The sequence below is a fragment of the Mangifera indica genome, chromosome 10, assembly GCF_011075055.1.
Source record: "Mangifera indica cultivar Alphonso chromosome 10, CATAS_Mindica_2.1, whole genome shotgun sequence".
In the NCBI taxonomy this organism is placed as follows: Eukaryota; Viridiplantae; Streptophyta; class Magnoliopsida; order Sapindales; family Anacardiaceae; genus Mangifera; species Mangifera indica.
Genome location: NC_058146.1, coordinates 1,246,743 through 1,274,285, shown reverse-complemented (window position 1 = coordinate 1,274,285; position 27,543 = coordinate 1,246,743). Strand labels below are relative to the sequence as shown.

The following is a 27,543-nucleotide window of genomic DNA, read 5'->3' as shown; positions in this document are numbered from 1 at the left end:
ACATCGATTCGATTTAGTTCAGTTTGACTCAAATTTATTTAATTTAAATTTAAACTAAGTTTCAATGAAGAGAGTTTGACTCATTTTTTAAACCAAATTGAACTTAAGTTAAAGAAATTTTTGTTTATCTGGGAATAGTTTAATTCGATTCAGATTATGCAAGCAATTATCAAAAAACTCAAAACCACATCGTTTCGCCCAATATTATATAAAATAATATTTTTTTATTGATGAATCGTGAAATCAAGTTGAAATGAATTAAACTATTTTTCATTTAAATCGAACTTGAATAACCCTTTATTTTGGCTAAAGAAGTTGAGCTCAATCATTTCTTATTTTAAATTAAAGATAAATTATCATTCATTCATATTATAATATATTAACTATATATTTAATTGTATACTTAAAATTATGTATATTTAATATTAGTTTTACAGACAATTGGCTATAAGAAAGGTAACTAATTAAACTATATTAATCATGATTATTAGTATTATACGATATATAATATATATCATTCAAAATAATACTATAAATATAAAAAATAATACATATTATAACATATGTCGAAAATTGATATAATATAAAATATATCATATAATATGATATATTTTTATCATATAAATAAATACTCTTTTTAATAAACGATGATATAGTAAAAACATATTTTTAAAATTTTAGAAATTTAAATAATATTTATGATTTTTTTGATAATAATGTATAATAATAACAAATTTTATTTTTATTATTACTTTTAAAATATGTTTCTCGAAACACCACACGTTATGTGATGCACTACAATTTTTGCCCAGTGTCCTATAATGAACAATCTCCGATCTGATGAAGAAGGGAAACTCAAGGGCACTTGGGCCGGCCCTTGGAGTCACGTTTGTCTCTGTAGCAAGGGCATTCATCCTTGTGGCCGTAAGTCCCAGAAGGAACACACTTGCATTCTTCACAGCAAATTCCGCAGTACTTCAAGCACCTCACTTTCTCGCTCGCTTTACTGCACCTCGTCGCACATTTGGCATCACAGAAGGCTGCACACAGACCCAAAAAAAAAAAAAAAACACCCACCATGAATAAAAAGAGAGGATTTTATATATATATATATGTACATGCATTATGAATATCTTACGTGATCCAGCAAAGGCAGGCTCCAGGAAAGAGGAGCTGAGGAGAAGGGAACAAAGCAAGAGAGTTGCAAAGCTGAGCTTCATATTTGTCAAAAGCTTTAGAAAAATGGGGAGAAAAGAGCTGTAGATTGTGAAGAACAGAACAGGGATGGGTGGTCAAATTTATACCATGGAGTTGATGCCATAAAAGGTAAAAGTAAAATTATTTAACAGATTACTAAATATAAAAGTTATTATAGATTTTTTATAAAGTGGAATTGGTATGTACTTAAAAACTTTTTTGTCCTAAAAATTTAATTTAACAAATAAGTATAAAATTATGTCAAAATTAAAATTACTTTATTAATCTTTTAAATGTAAAAATTTACACCCAATTTTGACTATTAAATTAAATACTTAGATAATGTATTTACGTAATTAAGCGATTTTAAATTTAAATTAATTTTTAAATAATTATTGCATAAAATATTGTTGAATCATATTATCGACTATGTTACATATTATGTCACTTTAATTATATAAAATCATTAAAATTTTTATTATTTGGACAAATCATATAAGGAAAATTGTTGGAATTATATAAAAAATAAAATTTTAACTTATTTAATATAATAGTTATAAGTTCATTTGTTGGATTTGGAGATTTCATCTAATTAATGTAGTCAGTTTAAATCCAGCTTAATCAATTTGACTCAAATAAAATTTATATATTAAAAATTGTATATATTTATTGTAATTAAGGTAAATATTATTTCAAAGCTTCTCATCTCTCAGAATGGGCCTGTCAATCCATTTCACCCTCGTTGCTTCTTTCACAGGCCTGCCTCTTATTGGGCCTGAGCCCCTTTTGTCTAGCCCAAATATCCTTAACAAATCCGGATCCTTTTTAAAAATGAAATTGTGAATGTAGCATAGTATAAGTTAATTAATTATATCTACATTTTCATTTTTAAAATAGTCATGGACGATTTTCATTTTTTTATTGAATGAAAAAAACTAAATTATTAACAAAGGATAACTGCATTCAAACGCATCGAGTTATCACATTTTTTTTAATTAAAGTGATTAAATTTTTATTTTTCATTAAATAAACCAAATTTTAAGATAATTAATCCTTCACGATCTTATTATCTCAACTAATTAATATATAATTGACATTATCTTTTTTTGTTTTTTTTGTGATTGAGGTTACCCCGTTTTGTGCCCGTGATCAATTCATTAAACATGACATTCAAATGGTTAGTAGGTATAACAATAAAACTATATGTATATATTTTTAATACATAATTATAATTTTATATATATATAATGTGTTATATTGTGATTGAATAATTTTGAATAAAATATAAAAGAATATTCAATTACATAATAACACATTATCTGTATATTTAATTATATACTAAAAATTCTATATGTTTTTCCAAAGTAACATTAAAAAAAATTGGCTCCACGTGAGATTTGACATGGGAAGCTTCAACTTGTTCTTCCCTTTTGAAAAGAAAGTATAAAGTTAAGCTCATTATCAAATTAAAGATGGCGACCATGAAGATGCCATGCCCTTTAATTTCATAAAGTTGTATAAATTGAAATTGAAATAATAGAGTCCAAAGCTACACATACAGCTAATTAGTTTGAACTTTAAAGCGTTGCACGTGGGTTGGACGCTTACAGATGAAGAGTGCTTTGAGGGGCCGAGAAAACCCAACAATATTCCTTTACAATAAAAAATTGTGTGTCATATAGCGTACTGTAATATATATTTTATAATATGATATGTTATAAATAAAAATAATATATATCATAAAGTGTATCATAATTAATACGATATAATTAATATATTATATAATATGATATATATTATTAATATAAATCAATACGCTTAAAATAATAATGTAATAGACATATAAAATTATAATATTTGTTTAAAATAATGATGTGTTAATTATATAATATGACATATAAAATTAGGTTTTCAATATACAATTTAATTATTATGCTTAAATGATATGTTATTATAATAATGAATAATTTTAAATTAAAAATAAAATAATATTCAATCACATAATATCACATCATTTAAATTTAAAAATAAATACTCAAAACTATATGTATATAACATTATTCATTGTTTTATTCTTTATTAAATAATTAAAATGAAAACACCTACACTTTTCCTCAATCAAGTCACAAATGGAAGCTAAAGCACATAGTCACAATTCGAATCGAATCAAATCAAAGCTTAACCATCTTATCTTAGTAAAATATTAAGTGCATGCTTCTTTCAAAATATTGCAACTAATTCTAAATTTAAAATGAATAAACATGTTAGCCGTTTTTTTTTTTTTAATAATTTATATATACAATTTTGAAAGAGTAACATAAATATTTATATTTTCGATAATAATTCGGTCAAAAAGAAAATTTTACCAAATAATAAAATTTATCACACAATTTTGTTTTGATAACCGAAATTTTTGTTCATTTTTATTAAACATATAAATTAAAGATATAGTGATTGAAACTATAACCTTTACATTTATATTTTTATTTTAAACATTTTAATATTTTAGTAATGAACCTCCAATAAGTCATACAGTTGGAAATGAAAAAAAAAAAGAATTGAACATGCTCACGTATTAATAATACAATAAAACTATGTATATCTATTTTTAGTATATAATTTATATACACAAATGAGATATTATCATACGATTATATTTTTCTTTATCATATGATGACACGTGTTTTAAAATCATCTAATTATATGATGATATATTACTATGTACATAAATTATATACAAAAAATGAATACAAATAGCATTGCTCTTAATAATATCATCAAAAGGTTGCAACAAGATTTAGATTGAGTACATCCTTTTTAGCTTTAAAGCAAATAAGATAAGGCGATAATTTATAAAATAAAAACGGCTTAGATGCCTTTGTCTGTAAGGAACCACAATTTTGTCTGCTGCATCTGCCGTTTATGCTATATACTTGGCCAAAGGACTATGTCCCACCCAAAGTATGCGTATTTTTCAAGTTTTCTCCCATCAATTTTGAAAATTTTATTTATCCACTTATAATCTATTAAAATTAATTGAGTCATTTAGTTATATCATTTTTCTCCTAAACCCTAAAAACTAATAATTTTACCCTAACATAAGTTTTAAAAACTAACGTTTCCCCTCCTAAGGTTTTCAATTTTTATATTCAATTTTCTGGTGTTGTTTTCTTCCTCTCCGGTGAACTTCAAACGACGACTCTTCCTCTCTAATACGGTCTTCTTTTGAAGGCTCTTATGGGAGTAATTGTTGACGAAGATGAGGTTTTCGTTGACGATAAAAAGTCCTCATTGATAAAGAGTCTTTGTTGTCGACCACTCATAGGAGAGCCACCAAAAGGAAATCGCATCAGAGAGAAAGAGGTGTAGCTTGACGGTCATTGGAGAGGAAGAAATAGTGTCAAAAAATTGAAATCTGAAAAATTAAAAACCTTAAGGGAAAAAATAATATTTTTTAAAACTTAAGTTAAGAGAAATGGTTAGTTTTTAGGAGAGGAAATTAAATCAAATTTAAGTTTATTTTTTATAATACAGATAAAATAACGATTTTAAAATTGTTAGTTTTAATAATTTATAGATGAATAAATAAATTTTTTAAAGTTAATTGGAGAAACTTGGGAAAGCGCATACCTTGGGTGGGAAACTGCTTTGACCTATATACTTTTCAAATTGGTTTGGCCGCTCACACCCTGTCTGCCTCGTCACTTAGAAATCTTCTGGCCCACTCTTTGATACGCTCATAAAACAGGTTGAATCACATTTAAACCTGAATCTAACAGAATCGATCCAATCAAGGGCCCAGTTTGGGCCTTCCGTACTGACCAGTTGGTCCGATTGTCAGACTGCACCACAACACTATTAAATATAGAGATGGTCATTCTTCATTTGACCCATCATAAAAAATACCACATTATAATTAAAATTTTAATTTTTTTTAAATTAAATTAAATAGTATTAAATTAGGACATAATTTGATACATAATATCTTGTATCGAGCTTCATGGAATCCAGCGAACAAAATATTTTGAGACCAATTCGATTAGGATAAATCCTTACTAATTGATTAAACAACAGAGCGGGTACATTTTTTCTGTTCCGGCTAACTTTTTTTTGGAGGATTCGATATATCTGAATAGGTGATTTACTCCACGCGCGAGTAGTGGCAGTGGTGGACATCCCCCAATCACGTGCGAAAGATGTGTTACTGTCGCGTACGAGAAAAGCCAATTGGAGCGCCCTGTTCAGCTTTTCTCTGTAGCTATAGGAATCAGAAATATTTCGGTCACGTAGCGTGAAATTGACATTTTAACAACCTGAAATTGAATTCATTAAAACGACACCGTACGTCTTATGTACCTCCCTACCTCCTTTTTATCTCTCCCCCACACTCTTTCGCTCCCAGTAAATTGAAAATTTTCTTTTCTTTTCTCATTAAACAAACACTCACACTTCACTCACTCTTCAGTCTACACACTTTTCTTACTCTCCATGAACAACTTACGCTGAACCTAAACAAAACACAAACCCTCTTCACATTCAAATATCAATTACCCATTCTTCGTTCATTCACTCTTCAACTCCAAAGACAAAATCATATGGAGAAGAAACAAGGCTTCTTTTCGGCTCTAAAAGATGAAGTCGTTCGCGGGCTTTCGCCGTTACGGTCTCGTTCGCGGTCCTCCAGCCCAGCCAGAGCCATGTCGCCCATTTCATCGTTGCTGCGGAGGATGAAACACCAGAGTTCGTCTAACCATTACGTAGCAAATCCGGAGCAGTCGGTTGCGAGATCCGGGAGTCTTAGGCCCGTGGTGGGGGAGGCTCTGGCACCGTTAATGGAAGGCCCGGATCCTGGAGGGGAAGTAGGGGATTCGAAGCGGGTCGGGTTGGGGTTGGGGCAGTGGGTTAAGGGACAGTTGTCGAGGACGCCGTCTGTTACTGCGATGGCTTATAAGAGGTCTGATCTGAGGCTGTTGCTTGGTGTAATGGGCGCACCATTGGCCCCGCTGCATGTCAGCAACAATGACCCTTTGCCTCACTTGAGCATCAAAGACACTCCCATTGTTAGCTCCTTTCTCTATCTGTTTTGCAGTTCATTTTGTAACAGTCATCTTTCAAATTTTTAGTATAAGTTTTTGTTTTATTTCGGAAGGCAAATTATTTTTTTATATTTAAAAAAATTAGCCTATCATAGATTCTTTTAGTTGGCCGATTGATATATGGAGTCATTATTGTTAAAAATATTGTTTTCTGTTTGGTTAGTCAGAAAATAGAAGACAAAAAAAGGGAAATTCCTCATGTGCTTTAAGAACAAGACAAGCGATAGGCTGTTCATAGCTGGAAGAAGACGGGAAATTGCATGTGAATTGAGCTATCTTTTCTAAGTTTATTCACTTTGTAATTAATTGAACACTACTCAAAATTTACCTATGATCACTTTATGACTTTGTGTTCATGGTTGTACTTCAGGAAACTTCTTCAGCTCAGTACATATTGCAGCAGTACACGGCAGCCTCTGGTGGGCAGAAGTTACAAAACTCTATTCGAAATGCATATGCAATGGGGAAGGTTAGAATGGTAGCTTCAGAGTTTGAAACTGCTACTAGGATGGTTAAGAATCGGAATGCCTCTAGATGTGCAGAGTCTGGTGGATTTGTGCTCTGGCAGATGAATCCAGACATGTGGTATGTTGAACTTGCCGTTGGAGGTAGTAAGGTCCACGCGGGTTGCAATGGCAAGCTTGTATGGAGGCACACTCCTTGGCTTGGTGCTCACACTGCCAAAGGGCCTGTTAGACCCTTGCGCCGTGCACTGCAGGTGAAATTTTATGTCTTGATTATCAAAATTTGAGTTGTTAAGGTAGGCTATGTTTTCCAATTGCTTATTTGGTTGATCTGTTTCAGGGTCTTGATCCGAGAACAACAGCTAGTATGTTTGCTGATGCTAAGTGTATTGGAGAGAAGAGGATTAATGGTGAGGACTGCTTCATTCTCAAGCTTTGTGCAGATCCTCAGACTCTGAAGGCCAGGAGTGAAGGTCCTGCAGAGATCATTCGACATGTGTTGTTTGGCTACTTCAGTCAAAAGACTGGACTTCTTGTTCACATGGAGGATTCCCATCTGACCCGCATCCAATCCAATGGTGGTGATGTGGTTTATTGGGAGACAACAATCAATTCTTTCCTTGATGATTACAGACCAGTCGAAGGGATTATGATTGCGCATTCTGGTCGTTCTGTCGTGACACTTTTTAGATTTGGAGAGAGAGCAATGAGCCATACTAAAACTAAGATGGAAGAAGCATGGACTATCGAAGAGGTTGCATTCAATGTTCCAGGTCTCTCAATAGATTGTTTTATCCCCCCAGCTGACTTAAAGTCAGGTTCCATCAGTGAGGCGTGTGAGCTGCCTCAGGATGACAGAGGAAAGAGTGCTATTGCTTTAGCAGCACATCGAGCTAAAGTTGCTGCACTGGAGAGAGCTCATGATGGTAGCACTGATAACATGACATGGAAGATGAAAGTATAACAAAGGGTAGGATGATCAAATCTGGGCAATTGTTTATATTGGTAGCTGGTAATGTCCTAACCTATTAGAAGTTGTGTAGTATTAGTTTAAGTCAGATTTTTAAACTTCTGAATATGCCTCTGTTAATCTGTAAATAGAGTGTAATCATCATTCACAGGTTCTCTTGGGGCCTGAATGGATTCATATACTCTTTAAGCAGAATCCAACTACGGAGTTGGAGCTCAATTTTCCATTTAGGGATAGAGCAAATGGAGGTTAGTTTTTAGTTTACCTTCTATGCTTAAAGGAAGGGTGGTGAAGCTGTGGCATAGCAGAGCCATTGACCTATCTCTGTTCAACCAATTATCACGCTTAATCAATACAGCAGTGGCAGTGGAAAGGAAGAACTGTTACTGGCTGGCTTAATTTCAATTTCAAGACTAAATCTAGTTTGTTCATCCTTCTTAACTTTCCTGGGAGTGGTTGTTTGATTGCTGTAGTTGTTTCTGGGTTTGGGAAAGAATTGGGATTTTTGCTAGATATGTGAAGGGAAAGTGGGCAGTGTAAAATGAGAAGATGATATACTGTTCGCTTGTCTATAAACAAGTGACATGCATTTTTCCTTTTTGACTTGTCAATTGGTGTACGTTTTTAACCTTTGGATGAAGTTTTTTCTTTTTTTTTTTATTGATATGATTGAATTTATAAAATTATTATATTAAATAAGTCAAAAATTAGATTTCGATATATAATAAGTGAGAATAAAACCTATGCACTCATAATTGGCTATATCCCACCTATGCCACTTAAAAATTACTTTGTCTGTCTTTATGACAAAATGTTCACATTGTCATGAACATGGTGTTACTTTATTGTTCACAAATTTCTTCTAGGTGGGTCAAGTGTGAATTGCATCTTTTTGAATGCTGATTTATATCTTATATATGTATACACGAATCTTTATATGGTGCTTGCCAGCATCCAGGCTGGATGAAGATTTGGGAATATATTTATATTGAAAGAATTTATTAATAAAAGAAGGAAAATCTGTCTCTGACGAGACCCGAATTAAACCAACCCATCTGCAAAAACTAAAGTTCCTCGTTTATGGGGAAGGCTTGTGTGTGAAACATCATTACAGTAAGGCACGGGATAAAAGTCTCTGAAACCCCATGACCCATGTGAATGTGATTTCTTCTTTCTTCATTCTTCTTTAATTTATTTTGTTCTGAGCTAGGCTATTTTTTCCCTGCTTTTGCAGACACTGTCTGTCTCTCCTTCCCTGCTTTAACCCACTTGGGTGGGCTGGGTTGGGTTGGGTTGGGTTATGGGTTATATTTTTACTTCATTTATAAAGTTTGGGGAAGGTTCCAACTCCCACCTCATGATGATGTTTGTGAATGGTCAAATTCTCCATTGATGAACCTTTTTGGGGGGCAAACAGAATATGCTCATATGGGATTAGAATTACATTCTAACCAAATTTGGCTCAAATTTGGTGTAAATTTTAAATTATTTGCTCGGGTTTGTTTAAATTGAACAGAAATATTGATAAAGGTTATTAGCGAGATAAATAATATCATAATTTCTATTTAAATTTAATTAGAATTGAACTAAACTGGTTCAGTTTAAATCTAACTTTAATAAGGTATGATTCATATAAAGTACTATTATAAACATGTATCTGCCTGCCTTGTTACTCTGATGAGGCATGCCTCCCTAACAAAAGCCCTGCATTTGAGATCAAACATACACAGAATTTGAACAGTTTTCACACGCTATGTTTTGCCCATTTCCCTCTTACTGTAACTTGTTGCAGCAGTAGCTAATTAGTAATTACAATTACACTGCATTCTTTTCCTCTCTAAGTGGTCTACAGGATCTTTGAGTGTCTCTAATTGTGAAGTATCCTAATTCAGAAGCTCTAATTTATAATTGTTACGTGGGGATTCAGAACTCTGATCATCAGAAATAATTTTGAACTCTTGTATCCTTATAAATAGTCATCAACATAACCAAATCTTTTACATAACAATTTAGTTTAATAATGCAAGTAACCTCACACGTGCTCAGATTTGAAATATTGAGTTCCGTGCTAGTACTAAAGCTATATATATTAAAATTTGCAATGTCTTGTTCACTTGATTAGATTTAAATCAAGTTTGTTCAGATTTAAGTTTGAATGAATCTAGAATGAGTTTAACTCCAACGAATTTGAGCTCGATTCTGAGGGTTCAATATTTTCGAATTCAAACTTGAGTTCGAGCTTTAAAATAAAAAATTCAATACAAATCAATTTATTTTGATCAATACAAATTAAAACAATATCATTTTAGTATCAAACTGAGATCAAAGTTTGAATTGAGTTTGATTTCTATCAAACGAACCAAGTTCGAATACTTTTGAACTTAAAACAAATGCGAATTTGGATTCACTAAAGGAAACTGAACTTGAGCTCGGATAGACTTGAATCTAGTCCAAGTCTCACACGCAAGTTTGCATAGACTCCAATTAGGATTTGATTAAATCCAAATTGTTTGAATTAAAATTTAAACTCTAACTGTTCAAATTAAAATAGATTTGAATCGATTCAATTGAATCCAAAATTCGAGCGTTTCCAAACGTAGTTTAAATTTCTAACTCATATTCTCCTGTCGTCGGTAACCTAACCCACACCAGAGGACCATTTTTTCATTAAAATTTGATTGCACAGTTTCTTTCACAATGACAGGCCTTTCTCATTTGCCAATTATCTCAGTACAGACCTGGTTGTCATGGTCCTCACTCTTTAGTATTCACAATTTAATACAAGGTCCTTAGCTGAGCTAAAATAATCAATACAATTTAACCCTTGATGTTTCCTTCATTAACCCCCACCCTCCCCACAAGTGTTAAAAGTAACAAATTATCAATTCTTGTAACTTTTCCTTAATTGATTAATACATTCTACACTTAATTTGTTAAATTAAAAATGACACAAAGGGGTAAATTGTTACTCTAAAAAGTTGAATTTTTCTAACAAACTCAATCTGAAATTAATTATTCTATATTCAAATTGGATTCAAATTAATCTTTAATTGAATTTAATTCGATTCGATTTTATTTTTATAAATTAAACAGTATAAAATATAATTAGATTTGAAGAGAATATATAAAAGACAACTTATCAATATTGTATATAATACTTATATGTTGATATCTTATTAATTTAAAATCAATAAATTAATATTCAAACCTAGTTAACAAATAAATTATTTAAATTTTAATTTAAATTAATTCAAATTCAACTCCTCTTGTAAAGTAGCGGGAGTCGGCTTCTTTTATATTTAATGGAACCACAAAACGCAGGCGTTTCATAATCTGATGATACCTTGTGGCATTTTAAAGAAAGCCCGAATGGTGTTTCCGTTCGCGCGCGTGTTTTTGTTTGAGCCCGTGTGTGCCCAACTTGGTCTACGTTGTTGTTCTGTTGGGCCAATAAAAACTGTCGGACCTGTCAGGCAAGCTAAAAAAAGTGCCTCCGTATATGGGCACAGGCCTATAAAAACTGTCGGACTTGTTAGTTTCTTGGTCTGTCCGGCCTGTCAAAATTGTTAAGCTTCTGTTAGGAAAGCCCAAAGAAGTGCGTCCTCATTATGGTACGGGCCCAACTTCTTTTAACTTTAAGTGGATTTGTATTTGTGTTTTGTTAGGTTCAGGGTGGGTTTAAACAAACCTGCGTCTAAATAAACGTTAGTTTAAGCTTGCATTGAATTTGGAGAGTTTGAGTTTGAGTTTAAGTTAGTTCAAATGGTGTTCAATGATTTTAGATAACACAATGAGTTGTCAAAGTAGGTAAAGAAAAAGTTTTGTTGGAGAAAAAGAAAAATTATTAAAAAATAAACAGAGTTTTAGTGAAAAATCGTCAACAAACCCTCGAACTAGAACTATATCTTCAATTCAAATTTAATTTGTTCAAATTTTTGAATTCGAATTTGAGTTAACTCAACTCAAATCTATTTCTACGAATGTTTACTCTTAAACTTATTATTCATAATGCACTTATTTTGTTATTATTATTTTATTATTTTGTTGTTGTTGAGGTGACATCCCACCTACACATTCATAATTGTAAGTTTTCTTATCCATTTCCTTGCATGATATTTATCTATTGATACAATTTATTTTGATAATAATGTTATTTATTTTACCAATAATCAATTTAAATAAATTTGAATTTAATTCACATTAATCATATTCATACTTAGCTCAAATATAAGCCCCTAAGTGGCTTCGGTGTTGCAAAGGCTTATCAAGGAACCTAGAATTAATAATTTATAATATTTCATCTAATAATTTTTAAAATACCAAATAACTTTTTTTTTAAAACAAAAGAAAACTTTATTTTAAATGCCCCACTATTTTGCTGTTGAACCAATCACATCGAACATCTAAATCAAGTAATCGATTAATAATCACTACAATAAATTAAAAATTTAATTTTAAAATGATATTAACATAATTTTAAACCTTGTTCTCCCACTTAGTATCTTTCTCTTTTGAGGCAATACCCACCAACTTTAGCTAAGCATTCGATGATTGAAACTTGTCTTAGAGAGAGTTTAAAGTGGCAAAACTCCTTGAAACAATTAATAGAGCTGACTTTACAGGTCGATACTGAGTTGAAAAAACCAACCTGTAAAGTCAAGCTGAATTAACGGGATGAAATGAAGAGGTGAATTTAAGATCTGGAAAGACATCGACAAGGAAACAGGAGGAGGCTAAAAAGTTAACATCATTCCAAATCAAAAGAGTTCATTGCCATTATTGTTATTTTTGGTTATGATGTTTAAACCAACATGACCCACCTGCAATTCAGCCTCCGTTGCCATTTCTTTGTCCCTCTGAGCTGTCTTCCATAAAAAAGCATTACAGATTTCATTATCATCTTTTCTCATGTGAAATGTTAAACTGAGTTCGATTTCTTTAATATTTGAATGAAGAAGAGGTCAAGTGTTGTGTTTTAAAAGAAATGACTTCTGTTATTCTAACAACGGGAGGCCCAGTAATCATTGAAGATTTTAAAACAAGTTCAACTCTTGGTTTTTAAGCCAAGGAAAGGTGCTCTACTCTAATTCTTGGCATTTTGCTTGTCCTTAACAAATTTTGCAACTTCAGGCACCACCTTTCACGGCGTGACAGACAGCAAATTAGGTCCACTTTGCGGCGGTGCTCCAATAATACACCAACTAAATCTGGCTCAGTAGAATTCGTCATCTTAACCTTACGTATAAATCAAACTTGCCAGTTGCCATAATAATATGCTCCACATGGAAGCCCAGGCTCCACTCATCATTATTCATCATCAATCAACAACCTCAGCAACAGCAAATCATCTTACCTTCCATTTGCTGCAATCTTGCCCCTCTATTTTTTAGAATTTCATTAATATTTACTTTTGGTGGGCTTCTATGCATGTTCCTGTCGGGGACAGTGTTTGGTTCCTCGGCCTCGCATTCCTGTCGTGTCACGAGCTATGTTTGGACGAGAAACATGAATTTAATTAATTGCAAAACCAATATGAAAATAATGTGATCAAATTCATATAAATAAAACCTTTAAATACACTTTGAAATAATTCAAGAATAATTTACATAGACTACTTCTTGAACATTACCTATTACATGGAGAATGAAAGCTAGCTAAACCATGCATAGACATATATAAGAATGAATTCAAATTAGACGGAATACAAACAAGAATTATTTAAATCCAAAAAATCTAACTCAAATTAGTGATGAGCCATTGGACAAGCTTTTAGAAAACAATCGGATAAGAAAAATAAAAATCACTAAAAATAAGTTTAAAGATGAATTGTCGAACCTGTTTGTGAGGTTTTTCCTTTATAGTGGATGTCATTTCTTTTCTTTTATTATTTGTTATTATATATTTTTTAAATATTTTAAATCACAACTAACTAGCATAAGGCCCCAGAATTAAAACAAAAAATGATGGCAACGATCAAAATTTTGAATGAAATATCAACGGTCTTTCTTTCTTACAAGTTACAGCATCGCATGTCTGTTTTTCACCTGTACCAGACATCTTTATAACAAAGAACACCAAACCACAAATCTGGAGAGCCACGTGGCTCTTGATCCAACAGCTGCACATACGTACGTCACTGAACCGTTAATCGGCGTTGATGATTTGTTTGGTAGTCCATGGGCCCCACGACCCCATGTGGACCCATCACACCGAACCTTCCTTCCTTAGCGCTATTATTTATTGTATCACCACTCGCCATCATCTCTCTCACTCAGACTCTTCACTTCCCTTCTACTAGAACCTGACAGTGCGCACGTTAAACGTGATATAGTGCGTAGGATAAGAGGAAGGAGGAAAATGGTTCACCAAACACGTTTCTTTATTGCATTGTTCTGCATTGTTATTGCCGCTGTCGCCGGTCAGTCGCCCGCGACTTCGCCTACGGCTACTCCGGCACCACCTACACCAACGACGCCGACTGCTTCTCCACCTGTGTCCACCACTCCGCCTCCTACTTCATCTCCACCACCGGCAGCGACTCCTCCTCCGGTCTCTGCTCCTCCCCCGGCAACACCACCACCTGTTAGCGCCCCACCACCGTCCACTCCGCCCCCAGCCACTCCACCACCGGCTACTCCTCCTCCAGCCACTCCTCCACCAGCAACTCCACCACCAGCTACACCGCCTCCCGCCACTCCACCACCAGCGACACCACCTCCGGCTGTTCCTCCACCAGCTCCACTTGCATCTCCTCCAGCCTCAGTCCCGGCTCCCGCCCCCAGCAAGAAACCAAAGGCTCTGGCGCCTTCACCTCTGGGCTTGAGCCCCCCTGCCCCCCCTGTTGGTGCACCAGGCCCCAGCCTTACATCAGTCTCTCCGGGCCCATCTCAGACCGATATCGTACGTTCCATTTTACCTTCTTTTAAATTCATGCCCAGTATCCACATGTTTCATTACAGATCTACATTCTCCATATCTGCATTATCACTAACATGCATAGATCTCTACACTGCTTCGTGATCATAGCTTAGTTAAGTTTTAGTTAGGTTTAAATTTAACTATAAGAAGATCTTGTCGTTTATGCGTAACGCGGAATCGATACTATCGAGTCCATTCCTGCACATTCTTCAAAACAGTGATGAATGATGTCCCTTAGACCACAGGACAAAAGTCCTAAAACTTAAAAAAGAAAATAATGCGCCAGGGTATGATAATGAGTTCCGGTGCTAAGAAATGACAGCTCAGTAGTGTACAAAGAGTGCAGGGATTTGGAGAAACTTGAGGCACAGAACCCTAATGACTGCATAAATCCAGAACCGCCTAGTCCTATTTTCCTGTGAAAATACAGGCTAATGATACCAGGCTTAACCAATAGGTGCATCATTCGAGATATTACGCCTTGACTGGGTCTTCTTGACAACACTTACTTCGGTGGATGGATTGATGACAAACCCAATAATTTCTAAAACCGTTGTTTAAATTATCTGGATCTTTTGAGGTTTTGATCGAGATATTGAGTTATGTTTTTGTATGATGATTGTTATGAGACTCTAATGGTGAAATTTTGATTGCAGAGCGGAGTAGAGAAATTGTGTTCAATGCAGAGCTTGGTGTTGGGATTGGCTATGGTGGTGTTATTGTTACTTTAGAGATCGTTTCTTTCATATGTACCTGAAGCTTATATTTTTGTCTTTGGCTTTCTTCATATATTGCTTAGGCGCCCCGGGATTGTCGATTATGGGACTCTTTATTGTCTGTATTTGAGTTATATATATATATGTACACACACATTCCGTTGGATTCTTTTGGAGATTTCTGAGGGGAAGCTTTTGTATTCGAGGGGGATTTATTCTTTCTCTTATGGGATTGCTGGTGGTGGCAACTTCCATCTCACTGTCTCCTTTATCATCGTCATTATTATTATTGTTAGCTTGCCATTTCATTCATTTTTGTTTTCTTATTGTTACCTAATTCTTCGAATATATTCCCATTTCATTTCCCATTAAAGCAATTTCCTAGTGTTTCATTATCTTATCAAGATAATAGGGTTGGATTCGAATCGAACCTATTTGAACTCTAATTCGGTTTGAACAAGTTCGAAACGAGTCAGTCTTATACAAGTTTGTTTGAATTCGAACTCGAGCTATTTGCCAAAAAAAAATTTTGATACAAAATGACATCGTTTCGACCTATATGTATTAAAATGACATCATTTTAATAATGAAATTATTAAAAATTCGATATCAAAACGAGCTGAATCGAATTTGAGCCGAGTTCGAGGCTAGTTTTCACGAGCTCAAACTCAAACTTTATTACAAATCGAGCCAAGCTCGAGTCTGAGTTTAAGTTCAATTCGGTTTGAATCTAACCCTGCAAGACAAGGTAATAAAAAGGCTTGCAAAACTCTTTGTAGGGTAATACTAAAATGAGTAAACTTTCCATAGCATAACTTGGGGTGGTTTCAAGTTAAGTGAAAATCAAATAAGTGTTAGAAACAGGAAAGAAGAGTTGTTGATAAGACAAGTTCTGAAGTCAGCATTGATCGAGCAATGATCGTGGGTTGAGCTTAACTTCGATTAGCTAAAATTATTTCAATTTAAATTTGCTTGTTTGAGTGAAACAACTATCCAATATGGTGTCCCATTTTTGTATTATTAAGTTGTTATAGTATCAAATTGTTGATAAAACAAGTTTTGATAAGACATTTTTGTATCATTAGTTTGTTATAGTATCAAATTATTGATAAAACGAGTTTTGATAAAGTATCTGTGAAACTTATAAAAGTTAAGAGGGCCAATTTTCTCGTGTAACTAAAGAAAATTACAATAGAACCCGAAAAATTATTGATGACCATATAAAAGTTTGGCATGGGTGTATTTGTAAATTTAAAAAGATAAGAAGCCAACTAAAATTTATACAAGCCCTTTACAATTTGAAGTGTTCCCCTTGCCCCTCTATATCAAAGTTTAGCATTTTCTATTAAGAAGTTTAGTGGAAAGGCTAAACTTTATATCAATATTTAGTTTTTAAATTTTCTTGTACACCTTTGAAAAATCTATTGACCATTTCAAAACCTCTATAGTTTTAAATCTTGCATTTACCCCCCTAAATCAAAAGTTTAATCTTTCATATTAGAAAGTTTAGTTTTCACCCAAATTTATGGATATTCTTTCATCTTGTTAAAATATCAAATTTTTGCTTATATTTCTAATAATACGATAATTCATGCAATTAAATGAAAAATAATAAATATTGATCTTTATATATAGATTGAATTTTTTTTTATTTAAATTTGTGTTTTTTATGAGATTTTAAATATGAATTTTTTAATTATAAAAATAACAATTAAGGTTAAGAGATTTTATTCGAAAGGTTTAATTGTGAGGATTGAAAAAAACGAATAAAATTATATTTAATTAAATTATTTGATCATAAACTTAGTGACTTAAAAATTAATCATTTCTATAACCCTAAAATATGGTTATTTTTTTATAATCCTAATATTAATAATTATGGAAAAAAAAAAATTTTAATAAAGTCGCAGGCAGCGAGTGTAGGGAAATTGTCCAAAATATCGTCATTGTCTCAGGCGGAAGAAAATCTGCCTTCGAACTATCAAGCTCGAGCCCACCACAAGTTCCCACGCTTCTCTTCAATGGCACAAAATCTAGCTCTGCCTCTTCTCCTCCCAAGTCCACCACCCACAAGAGCTCTCTTTCTTAACCAAAGCCAACAAATTCCACCACCCACAACGCCTTTATCACCACAACATCAACAAACGACTTCATCACCTCCCTCTTTCACCCCTCTTCTTCAAGACTTCCTACACCAACAAAACCCCGCTCACACTGAGTCAAAATCCTTTAACTCTTCCTCTTCCATACCCAGAAACCGTACCCGAATTGGCAAGTCACGTGACCCCAACCGTGGAAAACCCTGGTCAAACCACCGCCTCTCTAGTAAAGGTCAGCAGGTTCTCCAATCGTTAATTGATGATTCTTTTGACGTGAAAGATATTGATAGTGTTTTGTTACAGTTATTTGAGTCTCGTGAAGTGAAACCAGATGTTAAAATTGATGCTTTGAGTTCTGATGTGTTGGGTATTGTGAAGGGTTTAGGGTTTTACAAGAAAAGCGACTTGGCGTTGAGTGTGTTTGAATGGTTTAGGAGTCGTAAAGATTGTGAGTTGATCTTGAATGGTTCTGTTATAGCTGTGATTATTAGTATGCTAGGGAAAGAAGGTAAAGTTTTGGCTGCAGCTTCGTTGTTGAATGCTTGGCAAAAAGATGGGATTTATGTTGATGCTTATGCTTATACTTCATTGATAAGTGCTTATGCAAGTAATGGAAGGTACAGGGAGGCTGTGATGGTGTTCAAGAAGATGGAGGAGGACGGGTGTAAACCTACTTTGATAACTTACAATGTGATTCTCAATGTGTATGGAAAAATGGGTATGCCTTGGAATAAGATTATGGCTCTAGTTGAGGGAATGAAGAATGCCGGAGTTGCCCCAGATTCTTATACTTATAATACCCTTATAAGTTGTTGTCGGCGGGGTTCTTTGCATGAAGAAGCAGCTTGGGTTTTTGAGAAAATGAAATTAGCGGGTTTTAGTCCAGATAAGGTTACTTATAATGCATTGTTGGATGTTTATGGGAAGTCTAGGCGGCCTAAAGAGGCCATGGAGGTATTAAGGGAGATGGAGATACATGGTTGTTTACCCAGTATTGTGACTTACAATTCATTGATATCTGCTAATGCCAGAGATGGTTTGTTGGAAGAGGCGATGGAGCTTAAAAAACAGATGGTTGAAGTAGGGATAAAGCCTGATGTTTTTACTTACACCACCCTCTTATCAGGGTTTGAGAAAGCCGGGAAAGATGATTCTGCAATGAAGGTTTTTGAGGAGATGAAAAGTGCTGGCTGCAAGCCAAATATTTGTACTTTTAATGCTCTTATTAAGATGCATGGAAACAGGGGAAAGTTTGTGGAGATGATGAAGGTTTTTGATGAGATCAAGACATGCAATTGTAACCCGGACATTGTTACTTGGAATACACTTCTGGCAGTCTTTGGGCAGAATGGGATGGACTCAGAAGTGTCAGGAGTGTTCAAGGAGATGAAGAGGGCAGGGTTCATACCTGAGAGGGACACTTTTAATACCCTTATCAGTGCATACAGTCGTTGTGGTTCTTTTGACCAAGCCATGGCTGTTTATAAGAGAATGCTGGAAGCTGGGGTTGTACCGGATCTTTCCTCCTACAATGCTGTTTTGGCAGCATTGGCGCGGGGAGGGATGTGGGAACAGTCTGAGAAAATACTTGCTGAAATGAAGGATGGTCGATGTAAACCCAATGAGCTAACATACTGTTCTTTGCTTCATGCTTATGCCAATGGCAAAGAAATTGAGCGGATGCTTGCTCTTGGAGAAGAGATATTCTCTGGTCTGATTGAACCTCATGCCGTGCTCTTGAAGACCCTTGTTTTGGTTTATAGTAAAAGTGATCTTCTTACAGAAACAGAGTGTGCTTTCTTAGAATTGAAGAAAAAAGGATTTTCCCCTGACATAACCACTCTAAACGCAATGATTTCAATTTATGGCAGGAGGCAGATGGTTTCCAAATCAAATGAGATCTTGAACTTCCTGAGTGAGAGTGGGTTCACTCCTAGCTTGACAACCTACAATAGCTTGATGTATATGTACAGCCGTTCTGAAAATTTTGAGAAGTCCGAAGAGATGTTAAGGGAAATTTTGGAGAAAGGATTGAAACCTGATATAATATCATATAATACTGTCATTTATGCCTATTGTAGAAATGGTCGGATGAAAGAGGCTTTGCGGGTATTTTCGGAAATGAGAGATTCTGGCCTTGTTCCAGATGTAATCACCTACAATACCTTTGTTTCAAGTTATGCAGCTGATTCATTGTTTGAGGAGGCTATTAATGTGGTTCAATATATGATCAAGCAAGGCTGTAAACCAAACCAGAACACACACAACTCCATTGTAGATGGTTATTGTAAACTCAATCGTCGAGATGAGGCAATCATGTTTGCTAACAACCTTTCCAAGCTTGATCCACACACTTCTAAGAGGGAAGAATGCAGGTTATCAGACCGTATAGCGAAGAAATGGTCTTAGACATTCCTCTTCTTCCAAAGGGATGGCAGTTCAGTTAGTGTGCTTTTTCAGCACCAGACTCTGCATCTGGCATTTTATTTCTCATTTTGTGCCCAATTTGTATACTGTTTTGGTCTGGAGATGAGCAGATATGTAATTCTTTGTACTGAATCCTGCTGTTTCTTTGATTGATTCCTGGAGCCATATTTTTGGTCTATAAATATGGCCAACCGGATAACTTGTATAGATGAGATAAAAGATGGAAAGTGGGAAGGAAAATGATTTAACCTGTTACCAGTCAAATATAAATTAATCCGTTTTGTTAACCTGTGTTTCTGTGCATATTTTATGTTGATAATAATTTTCATAGGTTCTCTTTATGTTAATGAACTGTATAGGGCTTCGTGATTCAAGCATGATGCCAGTCGTAGGAAGAACTTGATATATACAATTTTGTCATTGATCAAGCCTGCAGAATCTACTCTTCAACTGAATGTGCTGGGCGTACTATATTATTATTCATAATTATGTGCATGAAAATGAAGTTGAAGCTGTGGACTGCATGTAGATATTTGGAGATTTATATATGGAACGCAAGAGAACAGAGTAAAAGAGATCTTCTTTTCATGACATTAATTATCTACCAATTAAATACATATGCAGTGATCACTTGGAATCAGTACCATCCACTAAAAATATATTATATGACTATTACAACCAACCGGAAACCACTGGTGCCATCGTACATGGACAATTGATAAAGATGCTCTCGGAGCTCGACTGAAGCTCGTCTATGGCAATGTTATGAGAAAGAAGACCTAAAAAGAAGACTTGTTCATGGTAATTCCAGCATTCTCACAAGAAAGAATGCCAATATTACCATTCCATGACTTTGTCCCATTGACGGCCATTTAGATGATGCAACGACTTAATACAGTGAAATTCTTCATACTATGAGAGGAAATTGTTGTAGGGCACACATTTTTCGAACACTTCTATCAAATGTCTTCATAAATTTTGACACACATTATATAGCATTAGAGATTTTATATACTGCAACATCCAAGATATCATACAATCTGATAGTAATATATTATATATCCCCAGCAATCCAGCCTGTGTTTGGTTAGTTCTGGCAGCCTGAATTATGCAAAAGCTGCAGAAAAGAAAGTTACAATGGCCAACTAAACCTCCCAGAAATGTGCAGATGGTTCAGTGATTAATTTTTGGCCACACGTATAGAAAGTTGATCACCAAATTGCCGAAAAACAACATTTCTGGAAAGGTATTTTGGTCAGAATAACTACAGATTGAAATCCACTATGATCCTACATTCCCCCATACATACAATGAACTGGTGATGGTTAGTAACTAGGAGCAGTAGTTTCTGACAGGGCAAGTAAATCCAATCATTCTGTTCCTATTGTAAAATTCAATCAGTACAATAGAAACAAAGTCAAATTTGTCATTCCTCTGTTGACGATAATAATTTCCTTTCATGTAACTAGTTCATATACATTTTAAAGCTTCCACATAATATACGTATTTCTTAAACATTCTAGGCCTAACTATTAGAGCCAATTCCCTAAAAAGGCCAATATATATTTTGTAGAATCAATAAATCCTTCTGCTTGTGAGTTTTCAAGGAATACAATTAAAAAATGGAGATTTCATCAGCAGAAGTTAGAGTTTTGCAAGCAATAGGGCCAGCTGCTCATCTGAAACCTTAACTTCAAGGCATGTTCCTAAAGCTGCAGCAAGCCTTGCAGCTAATTGATGCTTACACTGAAAGAAATAAAAAAAAATTAGACTGCAAGCAGAGAAAGATAATGCTAAGGCACATACTAATATACCAGCAATGGGATCTTACAGAAAGCTGCTCTCCCTTGTTCACAATGTCATAGAAGAATGAATAGCAGGCACAAAAATGTTCAGCAAAACAGAAATACTCCTCTTTCCTCCGCGACTCTCCCACAACCTACAGCACCAAATTAAAAAAGAAACCATGTTTTGACACTTTTTTCCAGTTTCCTTAGTAGTGATATAAACAACTTTCACTGTAAAATTGAGAAGTGCACAACAATCACAATCCCACATCTACTTTGCATAGACAACTCTTGCCAACCGCACTTTCCCAGAACCATGGATTTGACCAGGACCCAGTGATCAGTCCAGTCTAGGTGAATGTGAATTGTCTGATGGCTTCAGTCATTGGACCATTTTATACTGCAGTTCAACGGGGTTAACCGCACTAGTTTGGGTTCAACCATTGATTTAACCGGATGTCAACATATATTTGCAAATACATTTGTTGGACATGATGCAACACCATCAGACCAGAAATTTTATATGTGATGTAGTGTGGTGATGCAGTCCAACCATTGGTCCGACCAGTCGACCGGGACTTTAACCGGGTCAAGCTCCATCCGGTTATTAAACATGGCCCAGAATTCTGACAGGGAGTTACCGAGGATAAATTTACAAGTTGAAGGCCCAATAAATTCCAGCAGATGTTAGAATTACAAATACAAAGCAAAAAGAAGATACAAGGATTAGATGCAAGAAATGAAATCAACCTGAAAGATGAACCGGCCACTAGGCTCACCAGAGATCTTCTTGACACCCCTTTGATCAACTATCCTAGTTGCTTTCTCCAAATTTTTACCAAACAAGAAGTACAAGCTGCATTTACTCATACAAACACTTGTTCACCAGTTAACAAAAATCTATGCTCCATTTTTCACATAAAAAACTTGAGGGAAAATATGTACACTCACATTGAAAGCTGATCCTCCGACACTGTGATGAAATCATTTCAGCAAGTGAACATGGGAAGTTCTACACTAAGATTATTATAAAATAAGGGAAAAATTAAATATAAATGGACCTGATCGAGTTGATTCAACGCTTTTCCACACTGTCTCAGCAACCAAAGTGCTTGCACTCATTTCTAGGAAAAATTTAACCGAAAAACAACAGTGTTTTCAAAATACTTTCCTTGTTTCTCAAACTACAAGAAAAGAAAAATATCAATCCAAAATTTTGTTTTCAGAAAGCAAAAGGAAGATGCTTTATGAATCACCTTAACAGGAGCTTTCTTAAACTAATTAGGGTTTTATATGGTACACCAAAATCCCGAAAAGGCTAGTTTGGTTGCTGAGAAAAAAACCTACAAGGTGAAGGAATGCGATGGTGGGAGTTCGGAAGTTTTATTTTTCCCTTGATTTCTTAGCAGCCAAACACAAAATAAATCAACTTGGAATTTCAATTTTATATTTTGATTTCAAATTGGAGGGTTTTAAAAAAATAACTAAAAATTAGGGGTCAAAAAAAACCTAAAACTCAGACTTTATACTTATTCTTAATATATAATTAAATATAGAGATAATAAATCATTATATAATTATTTAATTTTGATTATAAATAAAAAGAAAAAAAAGGTATGACCCATCATTATCCATGGTTAGGGGGAGCAAAATTATGTTATCTACTGTAGAAAACAATAATAAAATTATGTGTACCTATTTTGGGTACACAAATATATACACATTTATATGTGTCATCATGTGATTAGATGATTTTGAATTAAGAATTAAATAATAATCAATCATATGATGACACATATGAATGTGTATATATTTGTTACATTTGTATACCTAAAATGGGTACACATAGTATTGCTCAGAAAACAATAAAAGAAAGATTAGCTGCAATCCGAAACAATTTGAATTTAGATTATAATTTGAATTGAATAATCCTAATTTGAGATCAAGTTAAACTAACTTGGCTCAATCAAGTCGCAAACATATTTATTATCTTGAACAATTTTTTTTTTATTTAACCTTTTGATAGTTTTTTTTTAATTTTTTTTTTTAATAAAACGAGTTAAACTCAATTTTAAGTTGAATATTTTGAACTTAAATCAAACTGAAACTAACTCTGGTTAAGACTTGGTTCCATTTAAATTCTCATCTCAACGAAAGGATTACAAAACTTGTTTGTAGGATTTCTGGAATTTGGTATTATCAATTTTGTACGAGACAAAATCGATAATTAAACAAATAAAACAACTAAACAAGGGGCAATGGGGACTAGATCTTCACTTGGAAAAATCTATTACAGCTTGTTTCTCCATCTCTATATCATCTTGATCGAGCAATCAACAGTGACAATAACTACACAAACTGTTCACCATCTGTATACCCTCCATGTATACTAATCAAATTACTACTGATAAACTTAGTCTAAATGTTAGCACTTCACTCTTAGACAAGTTCATTTATTCAGGTAGCCGGGTTTTCAGCAGATCCTCTTCGGTTTCATCTGCATTTAGGGAGTAGATGTCAACAGGTGCACTGATGCAGCCAATATCACTCTGCTTAAATCTGCTCCGACCTAACGAGTTTTTGTGATGATCAAGATATACTACAACCACAGTGATATCGTCATGAAAATGTCGCCGTATTCCCTTTTCGATCTCCTTTATGTCTTTGTATCTCATTTCTTTCTTCTTTGCAGCCGCTTGAAGGGCAGCTCTAGCTAATCTCTTAGCAATTCCCTGAGAGAAGAAGTAAAAACAGAAAATGTTATGACAATTCTAATGAAGATTGGCACTAATTGTCCAACATGAAATTGTAAAAATGACTCAAAAGCTGAACAGCATAAAACAGACAGAAATTGCAATAGAAGATCAGAAAATCGGGATGAGAACGAACATTTCTTGGGTTTTTGAAAACAATCTCCACTGCCGCTTGATCACTTAACTGGTCCCAAAGGCCATCTGATGCAAAGATCAGAAATAAGTCTTGAGGCCTAAGCTTTCTACTAAGAACTGAGGGTTCAGCTGTCATTGCGGGTCTTTTCAGAGGGATGGGGTATCCAAATTGCTGAAAAATTGGGTCTCTGTAAAACTCAGGTTTCTTCAAGTAGACGTCACCAATAGATCTGGAAACCTAGAAGTTAAAAAAATGAAATAAGTTACTTCCATCTCATAATTTCAGATTGTGAATCAATGACAAGCAACAGAAAGAATAACGCTCAGTTAAAATTTTCTATGTTCCGGAAGCCGACAGAATTAGATAAAGCATATCAGCAAATGTAAAAAACAAAAGGAATCCCAGTAGTCACATACGCTTCAGTATTACGCTTGGGGGGTCTCCATGCATATCTCAAGCATAAAGTACAAAGTACACTCACTTAGCTGCCTGAGATGGTAGAAGACCAGAGCATAAGATTCCCGGTGAACATGGCAGATAAACCCCTTTCTATAACAACATTGAGTCCAGCACATTAAAATGCGTATACAGAAACCTTTACATAAAGCAAAAGGGAACCCAATAAAAGTAATGGGTACTCCATATATGAAAACAACTGTCTTGTCACAGTAAGATTAAACCACATTTTATTCTTCCACTATTATGCATAATTATGCAGACTCTCATCTTTTTTCGTCAGAGTAAGATCCTGTCCAAGCAATTGTTGTTTTAACATTTTTAATTTAGGAGATAGAAATTCCTATTCAATTCACCAGAATAAACAGGGGAAATCAGCATGTCCTCTTTTTTAAAACACAAAAAGTACAACTTTCCTTGGCTATTTATCACAACAGAAAGCAAAATTTTTCAAATAACATGGCAATCTTTAAACTAAAATGGCAAGAAACACGAATTGAATGCTGGTAGAGTTGAGCGGTAAATGACTGATATAATAAAAAAACCATATTGGTTAGAGAGATGTTTCTAGTGGAAAAATACTTATAATTTTAATCAAATCCCGCCACTGAATATTTCAGAATATTGAAACATCACTTGTTGGAAGTACTTTAAAAAGCAAATTATCATACCTGCCAGAAGAATCAAGGGAAAATATCTAACAAAAAAAATTTCACTCATAGATTAGCAACAAACAAGTAGAGAAGCAAACAAACAGAGAAAAAGAACCTCATTATACCTGAATTATGCCCTTTATCCTCCAAACTCCACGACTATGAACCACAATATGTGAATCATCAGGGTGAAGTGCCTCAACTTCCTTTCTTACCTCCTCAACTGCAACATTATGATCAGTTGACAACCGTTCAGCCGCCACTATGTGTTTGCTATCCACTGGAACTCTCTGACCAAGAACTGCTCTAGAATCACCAAGATTCGCCACATACAATACATCATTTGAAATTGCTCCAAGTAGACAACATGATCCAACTGAAGCAATTTGTGGCCTTACGGGCAATGCACGCTTAACTAAACGCAAAAATTCCTCTTCAGTAGCAAGAAATGCCTTCTTTATCACTTCTGCAGACAATCCTCCTTGTTCCATAGCAAATTCTGCATATGACGCAGAGAATTTTAGTATAAGAAGATATGGAGTCCGTTACTTCAGAGCAATTGTTTTTTCCAGAAAATATTTAAAAATTATGATTAAAAAACCAACAACTCGATCGTGCCAGAGTGCAGATTCTTCCATTTCTTAATAAATTTGTTCAGTTCTGCTGTATTCAAAAGCTACTTCTATAAGTTTCCATAAATTATGATTAAATCCAATCCTGCAGTAACTTTCTGCCACCAATTCATCAGAATTCAACAGCAAACTCCCCTTTCCCCCAACAAATAAAAAATAAGAAAAATTCAAAGAGAAAGATCAAATTTTGAAATCAACCCATCGTTCCTCACACCATATATCCACAAAGAACACACCAAAACACACACGCATACACATACATGCACAATCAAACGGAAGAAAAAACTCAAAGGTGAAAACTCACTATGTAAAATGGGAAAAAGATGCCTATTAACAAATCTAGAAGCCTCAGGACCACCGTGTCCATCATAAACACCAACATAAGTGGCAGAAGGAGATGTGAACACTTGGCTTTGGTCTTCCAGATTAGAGTTCGCCTGAACCACCGCGATCGAATAATCACCAGACGCGTGCGGCTTCAAGTCCGAGTGCCACAACAAACCATCACTACCACGCTTCCCTAAACACCTGCAACACCACCGCAACATCATCAACCTCCCCGTAGGACAGTGTTTCTATTTTCGCGCCTGGTTCTTAAAGGGTACAGAATTTGTTCTGTGTGTTGAATTTTGGTTATGAAAAAGGAAAACTGAGAAAAGAGTAGTTGGATTTCAAATTTTGAAGCATATAGAGAGAGAGGTTAGAGGGAAGTCTTTATAAAGAGGAGACGCGGCGTGACGAGGAAGAAGGTGAGCTGTTTTCGCTCTGTTTATTATTATGTGCGTATCATTATTATTATGAATGATTCTGAATTGCCTGTAAAACAATAACTAGATACGTTGGATACGTTACGCTAATATGTTACTGATTTTTATTTTGTCATATTTTTGGCATATCATTAACACTTAAATTAGGATTATCAATGACACACATCATGTTAGGTCACACTAAGTACGGGCTAATCTCTGTCAAAGTTTGTTAATTAGCATATCTAGTGGATCAAACAAACTCACTAACATGATAAACACCATCTAAATCTAAACCTCTTAACGATGTCTTCGCGGCCTTTTATATAGTTTTAATATTCAATTATTTATAATTATTTTAAGATTTTTAAATAAATCATATTGAATTAATTTACAGGGTTTATACGAAGATTATCAACATGATAAATATGATCTATAAGTGATAAAAAAAAATGAGAGATTAAATTGAGTTATGAACTGAATCGATATGTTT

The 27,543-nt window shown here is 34.4% G+C and overlaps 6 protein-coding genes across 9 annotated transcripts; 3 read left to right on the top strand and 3 right to left on the bottom strand.

Moving 5' to 3' along the window:
- Positions 1-741: 741 nt before the first annotated feature.
- Positions 742-1,252, bottom strand: LOC123228433 (peamaclein-like). Its single transcript, XM_044653862.1, has 2 exons — positions 1,139-1,252; positions 742-1,040 (listed from the first exon to the last, which is right to left on the bottom strand). Exons 1-2 carry the CDS (start codon positions 1,218-1,220, stop codon positions 856-858), a joined length of 267 nt encoding a protein of 88 aa, XP_044509797.1. The 5' UTR covers positions 1,221-1,252; the 3' UTR covers positions 742-855.
- Positions 1,253-5,579: 4,327 nt separating this feature from the next.
- On the top strand, positions 5,580-8,384 carry LOC123227116. Of its 2 annotated transcripts, XM_044651793.1 has the most exons (4): positions 5,580-6,257; positions 6,664-7,011; positions 7,098-7,769; positions 7,879-8,384. In XM_044651793.1, the coding sequence occupies exons 1-3, from the start codon at positions 5,793-5,795 to the stop codon at positions 7,719-7,721; spliced, it is 1,437 nt and encodes a 478-aa protein (XP_044507728.1). In that variant the 5' UTR covers positions 5,580-5,792; the 3' UTR covers positions 7,722-7,769; positions 7,879-8,384. The 2 variants fall into 2 exon arrangements, with proteins under 2 accessions (XP_044507728.1, XP_044507727.1); XM_044651792.1 differs by having other exon boundaries at positions 7,098-8,384.
- A 5,611-nt stretch (positions 8,385-13,995) lies between these two features.
- Positions 13,996-15,673, top strand: LOC123227405 (classical arabinogalactan protein 9-like). The gene is made up of 2 exons (XM_044652193.1): positions 13,996-14,627; positions 15,302-15,673. The coding sequence occupies exons 1-2, from the start codon at positions 14,085-14,087 to the stop codon at positions 15,374-15,376; spliced, it is 618 nt and encodes a 205-aa protein (XP_044508128.1). The 5' UTR covers positions 13,996-14,084; the 3' UTR covers positions 15,377-15,673.
- Positions 15,674-17,278: 1,605 nt separating this feature from the next.
- Positions 17,279-20,174, top strand: LOC123228410 (pentatricopeptide repeat-containing protein At5g02860-like). Its single transcript, XM_044653815.1, has one exon. The coding sequence runs from the start codon at positions 17,383-17,385 to the stop codon at positions 19,867-19,869; it is 2,487 nt and encodes an 828-aa protein (XP_044509750.1). The 5' UTR covers positions 17,279-17,382; the 3' UTR covers positions 19,870-20,174.
- A 1,121-nt stretch (positions 20,175-21,295) lies between these two features.
- On the bottom strand, positions 21,296-23,164 carry LOC123227242 (zinc finger SWIM domain-containing protein 7-like). 3 transcript variants are annotated; one of them, XM_044651955.1, is made up of 6 exons: positions 22,931-23,149; positions 22,736-22,858; positions 22,626-22,647; positions 22,425-22,530; positions 21,719-21,826; positions 21,296-21,633 (listed from the first exon to the last, which is right to left on the bottom strand). In XM_044651955.1, exons 2-6 carry the CDS (start codon positions 22,794-22,796, stop codon positions 21,532-21,534), a joined length of 399 nt encoding a protein of 132 aa, XP_044507890.1. In that variant the 5' UTR covers positions 22,797-22,858; positions 22,931-23,149; the 3' UTR covers positions 21,296-21,531. The 3 variants fall into 3 exon arrangements, with proteins under 3 accessions (XP_044507890.1, XP_044507891.1, XP_044507892.1); XM_044651956.1 differs by having other exon boundaries at positions 22,736-22,798; XM_044651957.1 differs by lacking the exons at positions 21,296-21,633; positions 21,719-21,826 and adding an exon at positions 21,833-22,300 and having other exon boundaries at positions 22,736-23,164.
- Positions 23,165-23,786: 622 nt separating this feature from the next.
- LOC123226994 (probable protein phosphatase 2C 63) lies at positions 23,787-26,900 on the bottom strand. The gene is made up of 4 exons (XM_044651593.1): positions 26,609-26,900; positions 25,798-26,171; positions 24,564-24,800; positions 23,787-24,406 (listed from the first exon to the last, which is right to left on the bottom strand). Exons 1-4 carry the CDS (start codon positions 26,853-26,855, stop codon positions 24,128-24,130), a joined length of 1,137 nt encoding a protein of 378 aa, XP_044507528.1. The 5' UTR covers positions 26,856-26,900; the 3' UTR covers positions 23,787-24,127.
- Positions 26,901-27,543: the final 643 nt, after the last annotated feature.